This window comes from Arabidopsis lyrata (assembly GCF_000004255.2).
Source record: "Arabidopsis lyrata subsp. lyrata unplaced genomic scaffold ARALYscaffold_6, whole genome shotgun sequence".
In the NCBI taxonomy this organism is placed as follows: Eukaryota; Viridiplantae; Streptophyta; class Magnoliopsida; order Brassicales; family Brassicaceae; genus Arabidopsis; species Arabidopsis lyrata.
In genome coordinates, this window is record NW_003302550.1 from 10,002,830 (window position 1) to 10,027,602 (window position 24,773).

The 24,773-nt window shown below is 35.1% G+C and overlaps 6 protein-coding genes across 8 annotated transcripts; 2 read left to right on the top strand and 4 right to left on the bottom strand.

Annotated features, from left to right (window-relative positions):
• Nucleotides 1-1,333: 1,333 nt before the first annotated feature.
• On the top strand, nucleotides 1,334-5,225 carry LOC9310193. Its single transcript, XM_021021778.1, has 6 exons — nucleotides 1,334-1,426; nucleotides 2,683-2,918; nucleotides 3,189-3,348; nucleotides 3,432-3,517; nucleotides 3,777-3,865; nucleotides 4,753-5,225. The coding sequence occupies exons 1-6, from the start codon at nucleotides 1,346-1,348 to the stop codon at nucleotides 4,998-5,000; spliced, it is 900 nt and encodes a 299-aa protein (XP_020877437.1). The 5' UTR covers nucleotides 1,334-1,345; the 3' UTR covers nucleotides 5,001-5,225.
• Nucleotides 5,226-5,374: 149 nt separating this feature from the next.
• On the bottom strand, nucleotides 5,375-9,341 carry LOC9308125. The gene is made up of 10 exons (XM_021021776.1): nucleotides 8,975-9,341; nucleotides 8,527-8,761; nucleotides 8,350-8,436; nucleotides 8,090-8,259; nucleotides 7,512-7,651; nucleotides 7,191-7,362; nucleotides 6,490-7,081; nucleotides 6,293-6,405; nucleotides 5,917-6,160; nucleotides 5,375-5,822 (listed from the first exon to the last, which is right to left on the bottom strand). Exons 1-10 carry the CDS (start codon nucleotides 9,178-9,180, stop codon nucleotides 5,592-5,594), a joined length of 2,190 nt encoding a protein of 729 aa, XP_020877435.1. The 5' UTR covers nucleotides 9,181-9,341; the 3' UTR covers nucleotides 5,375-5,591.
• A 133-nt stretch (nucleotides 9,342-9,474) lies between these two features.
• Nucleotides 9,475-10,968, bottom strand: LOC9310194 (mitochondrial intermembrane space import and assembly protein 40 homolog). Its single transcript, XM_021021777.1, has 4 exons — nucleotides 10,708-10,968; nucleotides 10,329-10,366; nucleotides 10,120-10,245; nucleotides 9,475-9,845 (listed from the first exon to the last, which is right to left on the bottom strand). Exons 1-4 carry the CDS (start codon nucleotides 10,865-10,867, stop codon nucleotides 9,651-9,653), a joined length of 519 nt encoding a protein of 172 aa, XP_020877436.1. The 5' UTR covers nucleotides 10,868-10,968; the 3' UTR covers nucleotides 9,475-9,650.
• Nucleotides 10,969-14,253: 3,285 nt separating this feature from the next.
• Nucleotides 14,254-16,563, top strand: LOC9310195 (DNA damage-repair/toleration protein DRT100). Its single transcript, XM_002872010.2, has one exon. It carries the CDS (start codon nucleotides 14,614-14,616, stop codon nucleotides 16,378-16,380), a length of 1,767 nt encoding a protein of 588 aa, XP_002872056.1. The 5' UTR covers nucleotides 14,254-14,613; the 3' UTR covers nucleotides 16,381-16,563.
• A 1,415-nt stretch (nucleotides 16,564-17,978) lies between these two features.
• On the bottom strand, nucleotides 17,979-19,326 carry LOC9308126 (high mobility group B protein 12). 2 transcript variants are annotated; one of them, XM_021022882.1, is made up of 7 exons: nucleotides 19,129-19,326; nucleotides 18,918-19,000; nucleotides 18,733-18,823; nucleotides 18,604-18,658; nucleotides 18,462-18,506; nucleotides 18,328-18,381; nucleotides 17,979-18,248 (listed from the first exon to the last, which is right to left on the bottom strand). In XM_021022882.1, exons 1-7 carry the CDS (start codon nucleotides 19,170-19,172, stop codon nucleotides 18,186-18,188), a joined length of 435 nt encoding a protein of 144 aa, XP_020878541.1. In that variant the 5' UTR covers nucleotides 19,173-19,326; the 3' UTR covers nucleotides 17,979-18,185. The 2 variants fall into 2 exon arrangements, with proteins under 2 accessions (XP_020878541.1, XP_020878540.1); XM_021022881.1 differs by having other exon boundaries at nucleotides 18,733-18,826; nucleotides 19,129-19,324.
• Nucleotides 19,327-20,047: 721 nt separating this feature from the next.
• On the bottom strand, nucleotides 20,048-21,871 carry LOC9310196 (high mobility group B protein 7). Of its 2 annotated transcripts, XM_002874083.2 has the most exons (8): nucleotides 21,547-21,859; nucleotides 21,315-21,397; nucleotides 21,173-21,224; nucleotides 20,961-21,080; nucleotides 20,821-20,875; nucleotides 20,680-20,724; nucleotides 20,504-20,587; nucleotides 20,048-20,419 (listed from the first exon to the last, which is right to left on the bottom strand). In XM_002874083.2, exons 1-8 carry the CDS (start codon nucleotides 21,666-21,668, stop codon nucleotides 20,255-20,257), a joined length of 726 nt encoding a protein of 241 aa, XP_002874129.2. In that variant the 5' UTR covers nucleotides 21,669-21,859; the 3' UTR covers nucleotides 20,048-20,254. The 2 variants fall into 2 exon arrangements, with proteins under 2 accessions (XP_002874129.2, XP_020879206.1); XM_021023547.1 differs by lacking the exons at nucleotides 20,504-20,587; nucleotides 20,680-20,724; nucleotides 20,821-20,875; nucleotides 20,961-21,080 and having other exon boundaries at nucleotides 20,048-20,416; nucleotides 21,547-21,871.
• Nucleotides 21,872-24,773: the final 2,902 nt, after the last annotated feature.

Consider the following 24,773-nt stretch of genomic DNA (forward strand, 5'->3'; position numbering starts at 1 on the left):
ATCCATTAAACCATAATAAGCCTGAGAATTATCAAGTATAATAATGAGCCATATTGTTTCTAGCGTACGCATCACTCATCCACAACGATTCAAGCTATACATTGTTGGTCACTTTTGGGGTCCATGTGTAGTCGGATAAGATATTTTGACTATATTATTATGCGAGCAATATTTAATATTTATGAGTCAAAACTATTTTGGCAAAATGGTTTGATTGGTCAAAGAAAAGTTATAAAAAAAAAAAAAAAAAAAAAAAAAAAAAAAAAAAAAAAAAAAAAAAAAAAAAAAGTTACAGAGAAAAAAGAAGAAGAGTCTATTGGTTGGACATGACAGATCATATTCAAATATGCAATTAAATAGTTTATCTAATCGTTAATATGATGAAATTTGACATTAACAAAAAAGTGTATAAATTAAAATAAAACAAAAGTTCAGAATGTGACGTGGGAGACATTTTGCTTTAGCCTTAAAGAAAGATTTGGTGATTGGAGGATTTCTAGGGCTTTTCTGGCATGTAAATGGGGTTGGCCTTGCCATGCACCACTCTCGTATGTGCATTGTCATTTCCACGTATTACTATAATAAAACCAAAAATATATATATTAAAGACATTCTCATAGATAGAAAACAAACGGGGATGTGCATTTAGTCAAGTGGTTAAGTCCACTTGACTCCGCCTTCCCCACCGGAGTTCGACTCCACTAAGTCGCGTTACCCCGCGTAGTAGGGATTGGCTATGGATCGGGCCTTGTCGATCCAAAGATGTCAAAAAAAAAAAAAAAAATAGAAAACAAACTTTTCACTTATATAAATTTTTATTAGAAATAGATAGTGTAATGGGGAAATACATTTAATCAAGTGGTTAATGGTTCATACATATATACCATATTTCTATCATTGACTCCACTAAATTACGTTATTTCGAATAACAAAAATTAAAAAAAGTAAAAAATAAAATAAATATTGGATTAAGGATCAAACTTTGAAAAATTGAATGATGTAAAAAAGATAGATAGTATAATTGTTATTACTTTTTTTTCACTGAAAAATTGGCAATTTATTGATTATGTTCACATAGACTGAAGAGACCAATATTTAATATGGACACTATTAAAAATGACGTATTTAGGAAAAATATTGATTATTAAATAAGAAAACTTTATTTTGTTGCCAAAAAAGAAAAGAAGAAAATTTAACTTTTTATCCTAGGATTCTTTTTTATTTTCATTTTCTTCTTAGTTTTACATTGATTTATTTCTTATATATCTTAAACTCTTGTTTATATCTTGAAATTGTCAAAATTATTTATAAAAAAGAAAGCAAAAAGGAAAATTTCATTAACAAAATGATTGGGAGGGGTAAAACTAATTTTGAGAGGTTTCTCGAATGTTCATCTCCACGTGTCCCGATTCAATATTATACTCAGGTAACTTATATTTAATTGTTTGTATTTTTCTTATTTTTACATAAAAATTGTTTGAACGAACATTCTCGAATCTAATTTCGAGAGCTTTCTCGAACGTTCATTTCTACGTGTCTTGGTTCATTATTATATTCACGTAATATTATATTCAAACATTTGTTTTTATTTTTTATGAAAAAATTGTTTGAACGAACATTCTCGAATCTAATAGATTCGAGAACTTTCTCGAACGTTCATCTCCACGTGTCTCAAATCATTATTATATTTATTTATCGTTATATTAAATTTTTTTATTTTTCACTATTTTCTACAAAAATGTTGTTTGAACGAACATATTGAATCCAACAAAAATAATCTAATTAATTTCACTTACAGAAATTTGAAGGAACAACTAAAATTTACAAAAACAAAAACCATTTTTAAGAAGCAAAGGAAAATTAAATCAAAATAAATTATCAAAAAGATAAAAGGAACAATTAATCAGACACACCAACATGTTTCTTCAACTGATTTTCTTGGGTTAATTATTCTCTGGTAATCTGGTTAGTACCCCGTTTACTGTAATAGATCTCGTTTCAATTCTCTTGATGGATCTAGCATAGCATGTGTTCTGGTAATTTTGATTTTTCTTTCTTTGCTAATAAACGAAAACGAATTAGATTGGTCAAAAGTCTGAAAGATAGCCACAGTGGTAAAAAGACTAATTAATTACGTTTAATTAGTCGTTGGCATTATTACCAAGATTGTATACTTTCTGCTTTTTTTTTTAATTATAAGATCTTAGCCAACATCGACTAGTTTTTTTTTTTTTTTTTTGATTAGTTTTTGATTAATCCATTTCTAATATTTTGCAGAAACAATTCAAAAAATCTGTCTTTTCTATTTAAATCAGAAAAAGTAAATAAATAAATAAAAGTTACAAACATGGGGTAATTTAGATTAATTATCTTTAACAAGAAAATTTTAGATTAAATTATAAAATTGAGGGATCAGTTTCAATATTTCTTTTGAATAAATAATCCTTAATAATCATAACTTTAATGGATTATTTATCCAGATGTTAAATCGTAAAAGTTAAACATAAATAAATGAAAATTCAATGGTTAATTTAGTTTAATTATAATACTGAGGGATCAGTTTAAAACAATAGAAACAATAGGGGCCCTTTTTCGAATTATGTCTTATTCCAACCCGGTTTAAGGATCCGAATAGTGTAGTCGGGTTAGAATGTAAACCCCAATTTCAAAATCTGTTTGTAGAGAGAGGGATCGTCTTCTTCATCATCATTAGCTTTAGGAGCTATTGAAGAAGAAGAAGTGAGAAAGCCTCGCATCGTCCTCGGAGATATTTGGTCTGCCTGTGCCGACTGGAGCGCTGATGGTCTCCAAGTTCCTCTTTCGCTGGAAAACTTCGACTCCGACGTTAAACATCACTATCTTCCTTCACTCTCCGCCATTCAGATCTTCACCATCAAACCCTTCTCTGATGATTCAAGGTTCGATTTCTGTTGTCTCTCACTACCATTTTGTGTCTTATTGCTTCATGGGTAATAAGATTTGATATGAAAGTATGTGCCTTTATTACAAAGGCCTTTGTTTGGGTGGGTCTAGCTTTTGGCTTAAGAGCTAGAAAGTTTATGCCTTTTTTGGAGTTTCTCAAGATTCTTCTGTGTTTACTTACATTGCTAACGTTTTTCTTCTGGTTTATGATTAGAAATTTGGCTATTGTAGTGTAGTTCTTTCAAGTAATTTGATTCTGAATGTAGGAGCTCTGCCATTGAGATAGATGCTACAGAGACAGGCTCTGCTAAACCTGAGTCTGACAGCAACTTTAAGCCTCGGTTTTCCGATGATCACTTGGGGTACCTTTATTTTCAATATGATGAGATAACATTGCCATTTAAGAGGACTACTCTAACTTTCAAGGTATCTTATAATTATCTTTATTTCCTTTTTGATGTTGGATTGGTTCTCCAAATTCATTGGTTAATGAAAAGTGTATTTTGTAGATGGAGGATTTAGCTGCGCAGCACACTGGACTGTCTAGTTTGACGAGTTCAGATCTTTCTCCATATAGCTGGATTTCGATAGCTTGGTATGTCGAGTTTCTTACTATCTTATTCAGATTTAGCCTGTTCTTACTTATTTCTTGAATGATTAATTAATTGCTCACTGTGCCCCCATGAGAGATATTTCTATATTAGCCTGTCGTTTCACAACAACTTTCTTTCATATGATTCATGCATTCTTCCCATGATGTGTGTATATTTGATGTTAGTTGTTGTCTTACTCCAAATAAATGACTTTAAATCGTAACTGCTATAATGTTGAATTGGAGTTTGGAATTATTGTAGGTATCCCATTTATCCAATTCCATCAGTGAGAATGAACGGAATATCTGCCGCTTTCCTAACGTACCATTTATTGACGCCAAACTTTCCAGGTACTTTGGTCATTTGAGAATTAACATTACCTTTTCAACCCAAGCATGTTTATGAAAAATTAATTATATGTAAAAGCTATAATAAAGTTGTGCCTGCTAAATTATCTTACATGTGCTTTTGAGTATTCAAGTGTTTTGTAAAGTAATACTTTGACATGTTTATACATATAGTTCCGGTACTTTGTTCTTGTTAAGTTGTATGTTACTTTGGCAAAATGTATCGAGATTGGTTGATTTCTAGTACTACTTTATTCATGGAAGAATTTAGGGATTATGACTGTATATACTTATTTAGGGCTCTTTATTTAATAAGCTATTGAAAGGCAGTAGGTATTTCCTAGTTGGCTACGCCAATGGTAACGAGGTTCCTTTTGGGGAATTTACCTTGTAGTCTCTTTTCTATGCATATGCGATAAGGAGTTATATTATTGGTAGAAAAAAGTACCCTGCAAAGGTAGTTGTAGATGTTCTTTTCAAGTCTTTACTCTATCACAGTGTCCCTTGGATATAGATAAAAGTCATGCATCTGTTATGGTATTAATTTCTTGTGGATTATAAGAGATGGAGAAGTTGCATCTTTGGCGCAAAGGTCTTACCAATCCTAGCCTCTATTTTGTCTGCATAAAAGTCTTATCTTAAGTTTCTAAGTACGTCTTCCTGTTTATACAGACATTTCCTTTTAGCCTGAGCTTGATTCTATTATTTTCTTAGAGCAGAATCAGTTTTTTAGTAAGTACAACTAGTCAACTTCTGGTGATCGTATTGGTGTTAAATAATATCATAAGCTTTTTGGTTTTATAATCAAGTGTTTAATTGATTACATTTTCCATGTTTCTTAATCATTATTTTGTTAGATCTAAACTAGTTTTTTGCTTGTGATTTCTCAGAAACAATTGGTAAAGATGATAAGGGGAATGAACAAGGAGGGTCAAGTACAGCAGAAGTTCTACTTCCTCCATTCGGAGCAGTGACTTACAAGGCCTTTGGTGATATGTGGATCATGCCTGGGACATCAGATTATCAGAAGAGAGAGATGCATGAAGAATCTGCTTCCTCATGGCTGCAAACACGCGGCTTCTCTCACAGCGATTTCAGCTTCTTCATGTCCCATAAGTTTAATGGTGGGCCCTACTGATGCCATCTTGCTGGTGAAATGCTAAGCCTAGCAATGGAGTCTTGTCATCGTATGAAAACATTTCTGCTGTAAAACATGCTCTATCTCTCTATCTCTGACTTTGGTGCTGTCTTTGGCTTCTGCTGTTCTTTACTTTTGAGGATTATTTTTCTTTAAATTTGTCAAGAGGATGATTTTACTTGCTAGTATTTTGGGTCAACAAAACTAAAGGCTCTATTTTATAAGATTTTCATCTGTTCATCTCGGAATGAAGTCTTGAACATATCTGGTACGTCTTAGGATATATGGTATGTGAACATATCTCAAACTAGAACACTGAAACAACAAAATTTAACTCCTCAGTCCTTAATATATGTGATCTTACGTTTGCCAAATGAAGAAAGACAAACTTGTATTTGTCAAACTGGCTAGTTAAAAGTAAGAAAACATGACTTTACGCAATTTACTTTTGATGAAACGAGTTTGTTCGTCTCATATTTATGAATAAACCCGAATCTTACTTAAAATGGAAAAAAAGAACAAAAAAAATCTAATATGAAAAGAATATGTCTAGAAAGAGAGACAGTGCGTGTGAGACAGAAATGAAAAGTGTCATTTCTTCTTCTTCTTGCTATCTTCGGCTCTAATGAGCTGAACAGGAGCTGCGGGTACCCTAAACCACCATTCTCTTATCCGCCTCTCTAGCCGGTCACTACTCGCTTTCCTCCACCCAGTTTCCCTCGTGAACCACTCTACAAATGCAATCGTAATTAAGTACTTCACCGGAACAACCGCCAATATAACCGCCACAACCACAAGCGATATAGCCGTTGTATCTGTAGCCTGAAAACATATTAGAGAGACAAGAGAGTTACTATTAACCGCAGACACCTATTTATCCTAGCCATCATCATCATGTTCTGATATAACATTATACCTGAGGAAGAATTGCAAGAGTAATGGCTCTTATTTTGAGGAGACCAACGTTAACAGCTTGGATTAGCGACTCGAACTGGCTAATTGCATCTTGTAGTACGAGTAGCTGCTCCACTGCGTTTTTACTTGGTGGAGCTTTCACTCGAACAGCTTTTGGTTCTTTCCCTTTGTTGAATTGCTTTCGCCACAGCATTACTATAGCCACTAGGACTAATATGGACGGTAGTATTAAACCGATCCACTCACTGCACAACATAACAAGATTGTTGGTGTCATCACATTTATCACATGTCTTTCTGTAACAAATCAAAACATAGCTATCTGTGATGGAACTCTCATCATTCTTTGTCATCATGTCTTTGAAGATGAAATCATACCTGATAATCAAATAGCTGACCAAGATCATGAACACCGTTGATTTATAAGGATCTTGCCAATAGGCTAAGAGATTTATATGCAAGCCTAGTTTGATGAAAGGTAACAATAGCTCCTGCAGTGAGACTATCGGTTAATAGTAACTATAGAGCAAAGAAAAGGAAAAAAGATGAAGAAGAATAAGACTATCACTTGATACCTTCATAACTGCAACGTTAGTGTCAATTCCTTCTACTTTCACTTGTTCCACAGTCGCCTGAGCAGCTTCAGCTCTATCTGTGTCTAGGATTGACTGTTTCAGAGCTATCTCCAATGGACTCGTCTCTCCAACACAAAAATCTCCTACGATTGTCATTTCTTCACCCATATTTGTCCCAGTTTCTAGATTCAAGCCAAAATGCTCAAGCAATTTGAGTGATACTGGAGATAATTTTGAGGGCCATTTCATATACTGAACAGAATCAACATCAGAAGGGACATCAGTGGTTATACGAGAGACACGACTGGATAGAGCTTCTAAGACCATATCTCCACCGGGGAGACTTTCTGCCAGGTTAAATATAAGCAATGTTTTGTATTGGGAAGAGAAGACTTGGAAAGCTTCCCTTATTGCACGGTACCGGAATATGCCAAGGATTGCTCTTGCAAGTATTTCTGATCGTTGAACCCCTTTAAAGTTGTATCTTCGTATGAACCATTGTACGCGAAGGATCTCCAAACATATTCCCAACCAGTAGTCTCGACGAGCATTGCCTTTAAACTCTGTGAATTCAAAATATACTGGCTCTGGTCTGTACAAACAATACAAGATAGAGCAAAAGATATAAATCCATGAGCACAGATTTTGTTAAGGATCATAAATGAGACAGACATAAGACCATAGTCCACTAGCATACGTACACTATAGTTGATTTATACATGATGGCTTTATCAAATATACGAGCACCCAATGGCCCTGTTAACTCAGGTTTGATGACCTGTTTTGTGTCTTCAGTGAGATCATATCGCATGGCCTTTTCACCACCACCCATTGAATCAAAATATAGAGCATAGTTGGTAAGTGTCAGTTTACCTACAAAAGGAAATGCTTTATAAATATTGAGATGGAAACAAAACCAACCAACTTAAACCACAATTTTCAGGTTTCTCCTTTTGCTTAAGGTATGATATACTGCCAATGTAGAAGATGGACTATATGCAGAGATCTCTCCAGAAGTTTACCAGGCCATGCTGAGATGCCCACGTGTTTAAGAACCGGTAAAACAGGATTTGCACCATCCATATCAAGCACTATTTCTCCCTTGGCAAGCTGAAGATTGGCAGCTGAAGGTCCTAGAGTGCTTTTTGCAGCCTTGAAAATTCTACAAATATACGAAGGGCAAGGAAAACAATAAGAGGAAAAGAAAACCGATATTTTGAGGAAATAGACATCCGCAAGAAATTTTGGGCACAACATCTCTCAGTGTATTTATTTCATTCTAAATCGAGGCCGTGATATCCAAAAAAGATTCATTCCTGCTTTGTACATTAACTGAGCCACAGAATATTTTTTATCATCCTCAACGTTAGCATATAATATAAATTAGCAAGCAATACTCTTTTGACGTCTGAATAAGTAAAATGGATACTAGAGATGTATACTCAAGTATTTTTTTTTACGGTAAGTAGACTCAAGTATTAAAGTACCAAAAAAAGAAACGAAAATTTTAAATCACCTACGATTTATAACACTTAGACAATAAACGAGTAAACAAATGCAGAAAAGCAAAGGACTGAAAAAAGTAGTGGTAAGTTCATACTTGTCAAGTGTGCGGATATATTTGTCATATACGATAAAATGAAGCCTGTGGCCTGACGAGCTAGTCAGTGCATCAAAAAGATTATGTACAGTTATTGCATCTGCAATGGCAGGACAAACCGGAGCAATTCTTGCAAAAGCCTCCTGTCCTACAGACTTTTTTTCATCAACCTATCAAGCATATTTTTCAGGGGGAAAGTCTGTTAAGTCCTTCCAATTATGACTAATGCAGAAGCAAAGGAAGTCTAAGATGGTAATAACCTGCATTGCCATATTTGTGGGACTTGAATAGAATAGCGACCACCCATCCTCATCCTCTGAGTCCTGCTTGGAGGGAGATGCTGCATCCTGAACTTGGCAAAGTTGAGATACAAAGCATAAATCCATATATTTCCATTTATAAAACTACCAACATGGCAAATAAGATAGATTTCTCACTTTGTTTTCCTGCTCACTTGTGACACTGGGAGTCTCCCAGGCAAGCATCATGTCAAACAATAGCTGACGGAACTCTTGATCACTTAAGTAATCAGGTTTTTTCATCACTTGATGAAGTGCCTGAAAAGAGCAGAACTCTAAAAAGTTCCTTGCATATGTCAAGAGTTGCTTAACACTCTCAGGCAACTCAACATCAAAATGATGTTGCAGATCTTCTGTTGGAATGTTAAGGATCCTGAAATTACCAAAAAACAAAATCCATCAAAAATTTCCTCAATCAATTAACACAACAGACATTCCAAGCTCTCATTACCCTAAACAGTAAGGAATAATCACATCGCGTAAATTCCAAACAATAATGATTATGCGATCGCAAGTATAGCCCAGGATCTGAAACGTATATGAATCTCGAAACTGTTAAAGAATCTGAGGATTGAAGAGAGTGTACTTTGAACAGCGTGAGACGACGGAATTGGCGAGAAGAGAGAGCTGAGGAATAGGTTTCGGGGAAGCGATAGGCGACGGAGAAGCATCTCCATCACGGCCAGATGACGATTTCTTCCTCTGGAATAACGATTTCAAAGAACTCTGCTGCGTCCTCATGAAATTCTCCAGCACTCCGACTTTCGCACCGCCGCCACCGTCTTCTTCCATCGGAAATCACCACAATTAATCAGATCAGACAGAATTGGTAATCGTAAACCTAGATTGCTTCTCCGATTCAGATTCTTCTCTTTCCCGTTCAAGCTGTCGCAGACTATGAAGTATCTCTCATAGTCTAATCTGCACGCTTTGCAGTTTTCGTTATTGAGAAAGAACCTTCGATTTTTAATTAACCAAGAGCCATTATTAATTAATGTCTCTAACTCTAATCAAACCGCTCAATTATTTTATGAAAACCGAACTAAACCCAACTCTGTAACATAAACCGTTTGGTTAATGTGGGTAAATAACCAAAGAACCTCAACTTTTTTATTGAAAAGAGAACAATGTTGATCTACACGACCACTGATTATGGTCTTCTACTCTTCTTTTACTTTCTTTTGTTTTTGTTGCCTAGAGAGAAGAATCAAAACAGGAGAGAATAACTTGTAACGCTGACTGACTCCATTGTTGTTGATCTTCTAAAGCTTGGAATTGTTACTGAGAGGCGGGTCTTTGGCCCAGAGAGGCGGGATGATTCTATGGTCTTGCACCGGCGGCTCTTCTTCCTTTTTCTCGGTTTTCTCTTCATCCTCTGTAACTGATTTAGAGAATGCATCCGGATTTGCTTTGATACAGCTTTGCAACGCTACAAATGGATGCACACAGTCTGATCCCTGCAACAACAAACAACACATACAATATCCTTGAGTGAAACTTCTTTTCTCTAAATGGCGCAAAAATGTTTTAACGAAAAAACAACTATCGCCAATGTTTATGATCATTTGAGTTGAGTCTTATAAAGGGCACAAAACGTAAATAAAAGAGAAACATCAATGTGTCAATCTTAGGAGCGTTTTGGTTGAGTTTCCATCATACATCTGATGTTTCAAGCATTTCAGTTGAGGTTACATCATTCTAAACAATCTAATATGTTCAGTTATGGTTTACCTTTTCTTCAGCAGTACTCTTGAGAAAGCAAAGGAATGCCTCGGAGAACTGAGAGCCGCAAGAGCCATTACGCAAATCTGCTATGCAAGGACAATCGAGAGCTCTCTGTGCCTTCGCTTCAAGCGACTAAAGGATTTGGTATTTGTCAGATAACTCGGTAATTCAAAAAGCTAGCGATTACTTAATAAGAACAAAGTTGAAAGAATAACCTCATTCTCATTATCATCCTCACCATATGCAGCAGCTTCTGTGATATTGAAGAGAGTACAACAATGTCAAATATCCCAGTCTAAAGTAACTGTTTCTTGATGATACAATGAAAGAATCAAAAGCTTTCTTGACAAAACTAGACTAGAAAATTATATTCCTATAGAAACTACATAGACAAAGACTTGAGAATCTTCTTTTTAAGCAAGAACAAGATTTTGAATAGATACTATATAGAGAAAGGCAAATTCAATACTATACCATTTCATCATCATCACCGATCAAGCATAGAACTAAACAATTCCAATTTCACAAAGCTTGCCTAGGGAAACGAATACTGTTCTCTCTCAATCGAGATACATAACACACACAAAAACGAACCTGCGAGGAGAGAATCCATCGATGGCGACGAAGTATCTTCAGAATCCCGCGGCGAATTCGCAGAAGGAGGAGGAGGAGTGTTCGTCGTCGTCGTCGTCGTCGTCGTCGTCGTCGTCGTCGTAGTTGGAATTGAGTTCTCGTCACTCTGAGCTTGACCCATCTCGAGAAAATGTGGCAAAACCTCTCGAAGAATTTGGTTAGCCGCCGACGAGAAAGCAGATCCCTCAAAAGAAATGCGTCGACGTTACGGTTCCAATCTGAATTTCCCAAAAATCGGAATTAAACTAAGGCCCAGATAAGTCAAAACGGGCCGGGCTTTCAATTTTGTTTAGTGTTTATTGGGCTTGAATTTGAAAGTTCTTGTCTTCTTCTCAAGTGATGATCTTTTTTTCATATTCTAGTCTCTTTTTTTTTTTTTCCGAAAACCAGATGAGCCCATATTGAAATGAAATCCACAATACATTCCTGAATTTACAATTGTTTTACCATTTAACCATCTAATGTAGTGGAAATTTTGAATAAGTTTTTCTTAAATTCCACATGAGAGATGTGAAGTTTTAATTAACAGATTAATACTTTTATATAAGTAGTACGATGAGATCATTTATTTATTGTCAATTAATTTTGAGTTGAAAATTTTAATTTTATATTGATACGAATACCTAATAAAACCAAACAAATACATAAACGATCGAAAAAAGAGTGGAATTCAGTTAAAATATAGGAGTTAGAAGAATCATCATCTTGAAAAGGCGTACACTAGATGTTATCCTAGTTATTGTCAACTAATTTTGTGATTCTTTGAAGTTTTTCGTTAATCTTTCTATTATTCTTGATCGTCATTATTCGACATTTCTTTATTTTCAAAAGAACCACAAAGAAAGAAAAGTTCAATTTTTCGCAACGATGAAACAAACAGCAAAAAAGAAAGTATAATGAATTGAATCTTAGGTTGTCAAAGTGAATGTAGGGTCAAACTTTATAATAGAAAACCCAGAAACACAAAAATGGCTTTGTGGAACCCTATCGACATATATTAACAAGTAACGACTCCCATTATCATCAATTCTGGCTGTCAATATCGACACACTTTTCTCTCATTCAAATTTTGAAGACCTTTCGTAACTTAATTATAGATTAAGGATTAGTGCATACTATTTCATTAACTTTTGTTGGAGATTTTAGAAAACTAATGAAAAGATTCTAAATAATCTAATGTTCTTTTTCCTCTTTCTAATAATATATTGGTTATTGATTTTAAAATATGAGATAATGTTTAAAATGAAGATCACTAGAAATTTTAATTAAAATAAATTAGTAGTTATTTTAAAGTACTACAAAAAATTATTTGTATTATAATAATTGTTTGGACATTATCAAATTCACGTTTAGTCGGAGAGCCTTCGAGGTATTAATTCACCGGTATAACGGATTGATGATACTTAGCCGAAGACTATATCTTAGATGATAACATAGCTTTGCACACAAAAAAGATGATAACATAGCTTTGATTTCAAAACGATAAAGATGTAGTTTCGGATTATGTCTTATGCGAATTATGCTAGTTTTTTATACAATTCACGAAAATACTTGATGTAGCATATAAACATATCGCATTCCAAATCGGAAAAATGATATATTATCAAGCTTGTATTCTTGTAGTTTGTAGTAGTAGATAACTCAAATTCGAAATGGCTTGTGTGTCTATGTCATGTGAGTTATATATGTATATGCTTGGTTATGTCCTACATGGACCATTCTTCCATCAAGCCGCAATTGACGCTTTTAAAATACACTTGAGAGAAAGAAAAACTTAAAACAAATCGAAATCAAAGCCTTACAGCAAAGAAACAGCAACTAAGGTCGTAAAACAACAAACTTGCCAAAGAAAAAAAAAAACAAACTTTCAACATTAAATTTTTATATTTCAATTTAGCTAATGTTCTCTAGATTTCGATCGACATAATCATATCTATTGTCGCCATGACGAATTGAACTTGATTACAAAAAATATCGTACTCGCTGCCAAAAAAAAAAAAACGTTTATCAATCAATACGTATCAAATGATTAGAAGCTGACTTAAGAGCTCATAGTTTAGTAAAAACTAAGTAGTACGTAGATTGTTGATGACGGATATGTATATCATACATATAGAAAAGTAAATTATGTTTTATACTATTTGAAAGTAAATATTTAATGAGATAGTGAGTAAATAAAATGTAACCTGATACATTACTAAATTATAAACAATGTTATGGAATAAATTTTGAAACTAGAGTTACTAAATACTAAACGTTAAATTGAAAATTCTTAGATAATCAAGATCACTTTGAAATGTATCGTTTTAAGTCAACAGAAATATAATGACGTATGATGTGATAAATAATCAACAGTGCGTCAAGTTGTTAATGAATTATTTAGAGTTGAATTATCATTTCTAACATTTTATTGGTTCATAACAAAGTTGTCTTTGGTGACCACATAATTGATGGGATTGGGAGCTGTGTTATTGTCGATTACAAAAATAAACTTTGTAGTATTTCTTAGCAATGCAATGAAAACAAAATTGTTATATTAATAAGGATTTGTTTACTTTAGGGGAAAAAGGTCAATAAATTGAGAATGATGGTTTTAAATCCTTGATAAATATGAGTTGCATATTTCGACGACCCATATCTAATGTTTTAATTTCCATCTTGATTTGTCTTATAACTATATCAAAGTTGATTAAACAACAAGTTACCAAAATTAGCATTGCTATAAATAATACTTTGATTGCCCAAAATTTTCAACCACCCATCTCTTAATTTGTCTTATAATATGAAAGTAGATTTATCTCAAATCAACAGGTTGGCAAAATGAACATCGCTAATATTTCAACGATCTAATAGTATCCTATCTCCTATCGCAACCTCATCCTCGAATGATAAAAAGGTTTGGTGTTCACTGGTTAATCAAATCCGAATCTATAAATGTAACTCATTTTATTTTCCTATCAATAGGAATCCTTAATAAATAACACGTAATTACGATTATCATGCTAATTTCAAAAATGATCAACTCCAGTATTTAATAGAAATCGATAGTTCAACCAACATAACAAACTATTTAAACTATAGTCGCCTAGTTATCGTCTATTAATTTCCTTTTTAGACTTAATTTTGTGGATTTTAATCAAAATCTATCCACACCTTTACCACAAGTGTAAGACTACTATTCAATAACATATTTAAAAAGTCGACCGAATACCTTTTACAAACATATCTAACCCAAATTTAACAACTCTATTTGAAATTATTGTATATAGCGAATGGTTTATTGATTATCACTTTTATTATGAGACATATAGTGGCCTATATCACGAATTCACATGAATTTATTAATGATGCTCTCTTGAGAGCTTGAAACAAAAAGAAGATAGAAGAATGGTTATTATGTAAAAAAATGTAAACAATTTTTTTTCAAACTGATTTGCGCTCCAACGTTCGAAAACAAAATTGGGATCCTCGTGAATCCATCCAACGGTCACAATTCTCCATGTGAATCTCTTCAAGACTTTTTGTGTAAAAATTTCAAATCAAAATTGTTCTCCTTTTTCACCACTGCTATAAGTAAAGGTGGATAATTTTTTCAAGATCCAACCAAAGACTTATTCCACCAATTCCCAAATTTTTTTTTTGATTAAAGTGAAAAGAAAATAACTTTTTGCAGCTCTCTTTTTTTTTTTGTTTGATATCATTATAATACCTTCCTGTCTAAGTGAAGGTACAATAATAAAACAGTTTCTGTTCACTCTACTTTATCCCAATTCGAGCCAAAGTTAACTCTTGTCAGATCCTTTTGTCTGAAAAAATCTTATTTTTAACCATTTTTTCGTTAAACTGATCAAAACCCATTATCCCAAAATGCAAAACCTGAAATGGGTTTTGAATCTCTTGTTTGTTTCTTCTCTTGTTCATAATTTTGTTCACTCATCATCACAACAAGTAATCTGTTCAAGCCAAGACAGAGAAACACTTCTGGGTTTCAAGTCAAGTATCATCCAGGACACAACTGGAGTTCTAGATTCATGGGTTGGTAAAGATTGTTGCAATGGAGATTGGGAAGGTGTTCAATGCAATCCGGCCACCGGAAAAGTCACCGGCTTGGTGTTACAATCCCCAGTGAACGAGCCTACTCTTTACATGAAAGGTACATTATCACCTTCACTGGGTAATCTCCGATCTCTTGAGCTTTTGTTCATCACTGGAAACAAATTCATCGCTGGTTCGATCCCCAACAGCTTCTCTAATCTCACCAGTCTTCGTCAGCTCATACTTGATGATAATTCTCTCCAAGGCAATGTTCCTTTTGCTTTAGGCCATCTTCCATTGTTGGAGACTCTCTCTTTAGCTGGGAATCGCTTCTCAGGTCTTGTCCCGGCGAGTTTTGGAAGCTTGAGAAGCCTTACTACGATGAATTTGGCTCGAAATTCCTTCTCCGGTCCAATTCCAGTGACTTTCAAGAACCTCCTCAAGCTTGAGAATCTTGATCTCAGCTCCAATTTGTTATCTGGACCATTCCCAGATTTCATAGGCCAGTTTCTGAATTTAACCAATCTTTATCTCTCCAGCAACAGATTATCCGGGGGGTTACCAGTTTCTGTTTACGGCTTAAGGAAGCTTCAGAGCATGTCGTTGGAGCGTAATGGTCTGACCGGACCACTCTCGGATCGAATCAGCAATTTGAAGTCACTCACTAGCCTTCAGTTAAGCGGCAACAAGTTCATCGGTCACATACCAGCATCCATTACACAACTGCAGAATCTTTGGTCTCTCAACCTCTCGAGAAACCAGTTCTCTGATCCTCTGCCCGCGGTTGTAGGCAGAGGATTCCCTTCTCTACTGTCCATCGATCTTTCCTACAACAACCTTAATCTTGGAGCAATTCCAAGCTGGATCAGAGACAAGCAACTCTCAGATATCAACTTGGCTGGTTGCAAACTGAGAGGAACCTTTCCAAAGTTAACAAGACCAACCGCCTTGACCTCGCTAGATTTGTCTGACAACTTTCTCACAGGTGATGTTTCAGCTTTCCTCACAAGCATGACCAATCTTCAGAAAGTGAAGCTCTCAAAGAACCAGCTCAGGTTCGATCTCTCCAAGCTGAAGTTGCCAGAAGGAGTCGCGTCTATTGATCTAAGTTCAAATCTAGTGACCGGGTCGCTTTCAAGCCTGATAAACAACAAGACAAGTAGCTTCTTGGAAGAGGTCCATCTCACCAACAACCAAATCTCTGGGAGGATTCCTGATTTAGGAGAAAGCTTGAACCTGAAAGTTCTCAACATAGGGAGCAACAAAATCAGTGGACAAATCCCAAGTTCAATATCAAACCTTGTTGAACTTGTGAGACTAGACATCTCAAGGAATCACATAACAGGAGTCATACCTCAAACTATAGGACAGCTTGCGCAGCTCAAATGGCTCGACCTCTCGATCAATGCACTCACAGGAAGAATTCCGGATAGCTTATTGAACATCAAGACGATAAAACATGCGAGTTTCAGAGCCAACAGGTTGTGTGGACTGATTCCACAAGGAAGACCATTCAACATCTTTCCTGTAGCTGCTTATCTGCATAACCTTTGCTTGTGTGGTAAGCCATTACCAGCTTGCAGGAAGACAATGAAGTGAAGCCAAAACACACGTTCTCAAGTGGCCAGTCCAACGCTGACTTTATCTTAATCCTTATTACTTTTACTCATTTCTTCAAAATAGATGATATCTTCTATTTGTCTTTTTACTGTTTTCTTACAATTCTATTGTTTCAATCTGATTCTGTTTTCATCTAAATAAATTATTATCATTTTTAATCAACCAGCAAAACACATAAGCAAAGGATTCTAAACGAAACGAAACTTTCGATTCCATAGCATTGGTAAAACAAAAAAAACATAAGCTTCATTACTTGTCTAAACAAAATGTTCCATGAACTACAAAAAAAAAAAAAAAAAAAACCACTTGCTCACAATCTTGGCTTCAATGCATCACAATGATTAGAGATAAATCCATTTCAATAAAGATTAGAAACCCAAGAACGAGCCTAACATTTCTAGTAATCATCCAAAATCTCTTCTTCCCCTTCTTTACCTTCATCATCTGTGTTCTCTAACTTCCATCTCCTCAGCACATCATCAGCTTGTTTCTCCTCAGCTTCATTTGATTGCTTCTCCTCATCCTCCACCTGAAACAGTCATCAAATCATCTTAACACTCAAGATTCCATGTAATAGAAAGAAGACAACCCATAAATTATGAAAAAAAACATACTTGCTCATTAGCATCATTGTTCTCCAGTGCCTTGTTATACTCTGCCTTAAGTTGAGCAGCTTTAACCAGATAAAATTTCTTCTTCTAAATGATCAAAGAACAAAAACCAGAGTTAAAAAAGCAGTAAACAAATCACCATGAAATTAAGAAAGAAACAAAAGGATAACAACAACAACTCACTTTCTCAGTCAAAGACTTCCACTTTTCAACACCATGCTTTGCAAGCTAGAATCATCATATATATACACATAAAACAGTAATATTAACTATCAACAAAAGTAAGTATGTGACAATTTAACAGTACATGAAGATAAGGAAGGCAGTAGGAGGTCGTCGCTGTCGCTTGTTTGTGGTAAAAGTAAGAGGATTAGGTTCATCAGATGTTGCCTTCTTCCTAAAAAAAACACAAACAATATTAGAAACTAAAGATATCACATAGAAACTAGTGAGAAGCCCTAATCTCAATCACTAAATCTGGAAAAAAAAAAAAAAAAACCTAAATCGAACAAAATTTGAAACACAAATCCATTTGAAAAGAAGTATCACCAGCTAGCGAAAACACTGCCATCTTTAGTGCGACATAAGGTATTCGCTTCGAGTCTCTTACTCGACGATGATCCAGCCATATTTTACTTTTTTCTCGGACTCGTAAGATGAGATCAAAATTATTTCTTGCTCGAGGAATCGATTCGATGAGAAAGGTTTCAGAGACTCACTCTGGTAGAGAAGAAAAAGGAGAGGGAAACGAAACTTGTTTTCTTCTAGTTATACATAAATGGGCCAAACCTACGAACCTATGGGCTTTTTAAAGCCCATATTCGTATCATTGTCTATTTTTTTGTATATACTACCTTAATCCATTTCAATAAGACTAGACACCCAAGAACAAGCATAACATGTTTAGTAGTCGTCATACAAAATCTCTTGTTTACTTCAGCTACTTTGTTGTCATCTATTCATCTGTTTGTTTTAACTTCTTTGTCCTCAGCCTCATCAGATAAACTACTTTCACGATATTAAAAGGCTACATTTACAATGCATCACAACGATTAGAGATCAATCCATTTCATTAAAAGACTAGACCCACAAGAACAAGAATCACATTTCTAGTAGTCATCCAAAATCTCTTCTTCTTTACCTTCAGCTACTTTGTTGTCATCATCTGTTTCCTTAACTAACTTCTTTGTCCTCAGCCTCATCAGTATCATCAAATTCCTCATCCTCATCCACTTCCTGAAAAAAATCATCTTAACACTCAAGATGTAATAGAAAGAATAACTAAAGGACAAGCCATTGATTATGAAACTCCTACTTCTTCATCATTAGCCATAAGTTCAGCAGCTTTATCCACATAAACTTTCTTCTCCTAAATGATCAAAGAACACAAAGTTAGAAGACAGTAAGCAAATCACCATGAAACTAATGAAGAAACTAAAGCAAACTCACATCCTCAGTCATAGACTTCCACATTTCCCAACCGATCTTTGAAACCTACAATCATATATACACATAGCAAACTATAGTAAACCTCATAAACACTAAACACAGTACTCAAAGCATAGCAATGAACTCAGTTATAAAGTCTTACCTCCTTCACCAATGAACCATTGTAATCTGTTCTAAAACTTTTACGGAAACCATTCCTGCAAAAGTGAAAGGGCAACATCCATTAGCATCATCCCTAAACAAAAGAAAGTGTGGTTACAATGAACATTACATGAAGATAACGAAGCCGGTAAGAGGTGGCCTGTTTGAGTCCTTGGCCTTTCTGCGTCTCTTAGCCTGAGATTCTGCCTCCACAGCTTGAGCTGCTGAACAAGAACAAAATCCACAGAGATTATGAGAACACTGACAACACAAAACAGAGTAAGGAGGGGAAACAACCAAAGAGATGATGATTACCCTGATACACTGCGAATCCGTATCTAGCATAACAAATGTGCATCCTTACAAGATCTTCAGGAATTTTCTTGTTACAGCCTTCACTGAATTTTCAACGCCAAACAAGAAGAAAAAAAAAAACTTGTGAGAAGCCCTAGAAAGAAATCCCAATCGCTAAATCTGGAGAAAAAAAAAAAAATAGATTCAAAGAGATTAAAGAAGACGAAATCACCAGCGAATGAAAAAACTGCCAACTTTAGACGATGCGTCTGCCATATCTTACTTTCTATCGGTCTCGTAAGATCGAATAAGAGAGAAATCTGTCTGACTCGAGGTAGTGATTCGATGACAATAGGGTTTTAGAGACTCTCTCCTGGCCAGAACCAAAAAAATAAAAAGGAGACTTTGAAAAAAGGACTTATGGGGCAAAAAATTAAATGCGTCTTTGATCTAACTTGACTAAAAAAGAAAATCCCTTATATATTAATTGAGAAGCATTTTTTAAAAATAACATTACCCTTGTGTGATTAACGAAAATGCCATGCTGACGTGTCGTTCTCACAGAGCTTCTCAATCCATTTAATTAAAGACCCAACATTTATTAAGATATTTACAGATTTTGCCATTAGTTTTAGTTATGTTTATTTTTCTAATTAATTTATGCTTTTTATTTAGCTCAATTAATTAAAACGAAAATACAATTAAAATATGTAATGAAGAGATACAAATGTATACAAAATGGAGTACCTAATATTTTGTGTATCTATTAATATAACAAGATATATATCATGAATCATGATAAACACAACATTAATACATAAATAAAAAATTTCACTAATCTTGATAATTATTAATACACTATTGTTTATCTAATAATATAAAATTCGAACACCTTCAATATAATTAATACATTAAAATATATTTAATAATCGTTTTGTCCCGCACATAGTGCGGGTTATTATCTAGTTATACTGTTAATGGTGATAGAGAAACATAGAGATTTTGCACATAAAAAAAAAAGACAATAGGAACTCGATCGAATTCCTTATTGCACCAAACATTCTTCCCATACACTTACATTGTTTCAATCAACTAGCAAAACACATAAGCAATGGATTCGAAACCAAACGATAATTTTCGATTCTATAGCATTAGTAAAACGAAAAACATAAGCTTCATTACTTGTTTAAACAAAAGAAATTACCATTTCAGTGAACTACAAAAAACCAACTTGCTCACAACTTACCGTCAGATAAACTACTTTCACGCTAATAAAAGCTTCATTTACAGTGCATCAAAACGATTAGAGATAAATACATTTCCATAAGACTAGACCCACAAGAACAAGCACAACATTTCTAGTAGTCATCCAAAATCTCTTCTTCCTCCTCTTCTTTACCTTCAGCTTCTTTGTTGTCATCATCTGTTTTCTCAACTTCTTTCTCCTCAGCTTCATCAGCATCATCAGCTTCTTTCTCCTCCGCATCATCAACATCATCAGACTGCTTCTCCTCATTCTCCTCCTGAAACAGTCATCGAATCATATCAACACTTTAATAAAAATGAAAAAAGTGAAAGACTACCCATTAGTTAAAAAAGGCACATACTTCCTCATCAGCATCATTGCTTTCCAGCGACTTGTTATATTCTGCCTTTAGTTCAGCAGCTTTGTCCAGATAAACTTTCTTCTCCTAAATGATCAAAGAACACAAACCAGAGTAAGAACACAGTAAACAAATTCACCATGAAACTAATGAAGAAACAAGAAACTAAATCAACTCACTTCCTCAGTCAAAGACTTCCACTTCTCACCACCAATCTTTGCAGCCTACAATCATAAATATACATAGCACAGTTTAGTAAATCTCATAAACCCTAGACATAGTACTCAAAGCATAGTAATGAGCTCAGTTAAAAGTCTTACATCCTTAGCTAATGAACCATTATGCTCTGTTTTAAAAGTTTTACGGAAATCATTCCTGCAAAGTGAAAGGCAACATCAGCATCATCCCTAAAAAGTATTCAACAATCAACAAAAAGCAAGTGTGAAACATTGAAAATTACATGAAGATAAAGAAGGCGGTAAGAGGTCGTTTAGGCTTGTTTGAAGTAGAAGAGCTCTTCTTCTCATCATTGGTTTTCTTAAGTCTCTTTGGCTTAGGTCCATCAGATGTTGTCTTCTTCCTGGAACAAAACAAAACAATCAAAGAATTCAATACCACATAATACAGAAACCAATACATTTAAGTCAGAGGTAAAGGCTTAACGAGTTTTACTTCTCTGCAGGTTTCTTCTTAGCCTCTGCTTGTGTCTCAACAACTTGAGCTTCTGATCAACAACCAAATCCACAGAGAGATTATGAGAACAGTGAAAACACACAATACAATGAGGGGAAAAAACAAAGAGATGATTGATTACCAAGATTGACTCTGATTTTAGCATCGAGACTGCAATTGTGCATGCTTATAAGCGCTACAGCTACACTCTTGTTACATCCTTCACTGAAATCGTTTAAAAATCCACAAAAAACTTATGAGAAACCCGATCGCTAAATCTATAAAACCCTAAATCTTAAAAAAAAAACCTAGATCTCTAAATTCGAATCAGAACATTCCGTCGATTCAAAAGCTTAAGAAGTAGTAGAACTCACCAGAGAGCGAAAGCGCTTCCGTCTTTAGCGCGACGTAAGGTAGTAGAAGTATTGGTGCTAGTTTCGGCTTCGACTCTCTTCCTCTGCTTTGGTGCGTTTGAAGTCGTCGATGGTCCAGCCATTTCTTCCTTTGCTCGGTCTCGTAAGATTGAAAATCTCTGTGGAAAAGTTTCGTTTTCGATGAGAAATGTTGGAGAGACTCGGTGGAGAAGAAAAGGGAGGAAATTGAGAGGGAAACGAAACTTGTTTTCTTAGTGTTATGGCGCCAACCTAATCCCGCGATACTGGATTTTTAGCTTTTGACACGGATCGTTGAGCTGGCTCTCGAATCCACCGTTGATTTTGTATAAAGCGTTTTCATGTACCATTTCATTTATGCGCGGGTTTTCTCTGTTTTAATGGGCTTTTAGGTTTTGAGGCCCATTTATAAGCTTAGATTTTATTAGACCCATAATTAGTCCGGCCTGATATAAATCTTTTTATGTTATAAATAATTATTTTATTTATAGTGTATATAAATATAAATAATAGAGAAAGAATTTATACCCTCAGAAAGATCGGGATATTGATAATAAAGAGATGAGAGGAGGAGAGAGATTTCTTATAACTTCTTATTGTTGAAGTATCAATGGTGATTTTACAATGAACGTTTAACGTTCTATTTATAGAGAAAAAGATAAGTTACTATGCACGCATAGTGACGGTGGGCTCCACATGAAAAATTATAAACATCTCACGGCTGCGCAGCCTCAGCCTGATTTCTTTGACTTTTGTAACACTCCCCCTTGGAGACCAGTGTCACTATTGTCTTGTGTAACGTCTTCTGTTGCCTCGTTAAAAATCTTTCTAAGTAAACCCAGTGGGAAAAACCTTAGTAGGTAAAAAGAGTACAACGACGTAATCTCCCCCTCGAGTGATTAACTTTACAGATCGCGTTGATGGCGCATTCCAATAGCATAGACATGCTTCTTGAACACCGAGGTAGGTAGTGATTTTGTGAAGAGATCTGCAGCATTGTCACATGATCGGACATATTTGACTTCAATGTCTTTATTCTTCTCAAGTTCTTGGGTGTATGAAAAGAATTTCGGAGGGATATGTTTGGTTCTATCACTTTTGATATATCCTTCCTTCGTTTGGGCAACGCATGCAGCATTATCTTCATATAGGATGGTTGGCTCTTTGTTTACGTTGATCCCACTGCTTGATTGAATGTGTTGGCTTATTGATCTCAACCATACACATTCTCTACTTGCTTCATGTAGTGCAATGATTTCAGCATGATTTGAAGAAGTAGCCACAAGCGTTTGCTTCTGGGAACGCCACGATATAGCAGTGCCTCCGATTGTAAAGACATATCCAGTCTGTGATCGGGCTTTATGTGGATCTGATAAGTATCCTGCATCTGCAAAACCAACCATTTGCCCTTTTGAATTTTTAGGATAAAATAATCCTAAATTCATCGTCCCTTGAAGATATCGGAAGATATGTTTAATCCCATTCCAATGCCTTCTCGTAGGAGATGAACTGAATCTTGCCAAAAGATTAACGGCAAATGATATATCAGGTCTTGTACAATTCGCAAGATACATAAGGGCTCCAATTGCACTTAGATACGGTACTTCAGGACCAAGTATCTCTTCATTTTCCTCATGCGGTCGAAATGGATCACTCTCAACGTTAAGTGATCTAACGACCATTGGAGTACTGAGAGGAGTTGCCTTATCCATATTAAAACGTTTTAACACTCTTTTGGTGTATGTGGATTGATGAACAAATATACCCTTTTGAGTATGTTCAATTTGTAGGCCAAGACAAAATTTTGTTTGTCCGAGATCTTTCATCTCAAATTCCCCTTTTAAATAGTTTGTTGCTTTTTGTATTTCTGCTTGAGTCCCAATTATATTTAGATCATCAACATATACCGCGATTATCACAAATCCGGATTTTGTTTTCTTGATGAAAACACATGGGCATATAGGATCGTTCACATATCCTTCTTTCGTTAAATGTTCACTAAGATGATTATACCACATTCGCCCAGATTGCTTTAACCCATATAATGATCTTTGCAACTTTATTGCACATAACTCTTTGGATTTAGATTTCAATGCTTCTGGCATATTAAACCCGTCGGGAACTCTCATATAGATATCTGTATCTAATGTTCCATACAAATATGCTGTAACAACATCCATGAGACGCATTTCTAAATTTTCATCAGCCGCTAGACTCATCAAGAATCTAAACGTTATTGCATCCATAACGGGGGAATATGTTTCCTCATAATCAATCCCGGGTCTTTGAGAAAATCCTTGAGCTACGAGACGAGCCTTGTATCTCGTAATTTCATTTTCCTCATTTCTTTTTCTAACGAAAACCCATTTGTATCCAATCGGTCTCACATATTTACGTGTGAGTACAATAGGTCCGAATACATTTCGCTTATTGAGCGAATCAAGTTCGACTTGTATTGCATCTTTCCATTTTATCCAGTCATGTCTCTTTTGACATTCATATACCGACTTTGGTTCTGGATCCTCGTTTTCCTCATCAATTTATTTTGCTACGAGGTATGAGAAAACGTCATCGACTTCATCCATTTTATTTCGATCCCAGATCTTTCCATTATGGATATAGTTGATAGAAATCTCATGATTTCCTTCAGGTTCACGATTTTCTACATCATCATTATTCTCATGATTTGTCTCCTCCAAAATATTTTCAACTATTTTGGGAGTATCGGGCTTTTTAGCTTCCTTTCGTTTTCTAGGATTTTTATCCTTAGAACCAACTGGTCTACCACGCTTCAGGCGTGTTCTAGACTCACGTGTATCGTCTGCTTTTCCATGTTCTTGTGGAATTTCACTCCGAGCAAGAACATTTGCAGCTGGAATATGTGATTTGATTATCGTTTTAGTATCTGCAAAAGCATCAGGTAATTGATTTGCTATACTTTGTAAATGCATAATTCGTCGAACTTCCAGTTCCGACTGTTTCGTAGGAGGATCAAGATGTAACAAAGATGGTACACTCCACTTTATATTCTTTCCTACTTGTTTGTTTTCTCCCCCTAGAACTGGGAACTCTTTTTCATCAAAATGACAGTCAGCAAAGCGTGCCGTAAAGAGGTCACCAGTTCGAGGTTCTAAATACCTTATAATGGATGGAGAATCATAACCCACATATATCCCTAACCTTCGTTGGGGTCCCATCTTTGTACGTTG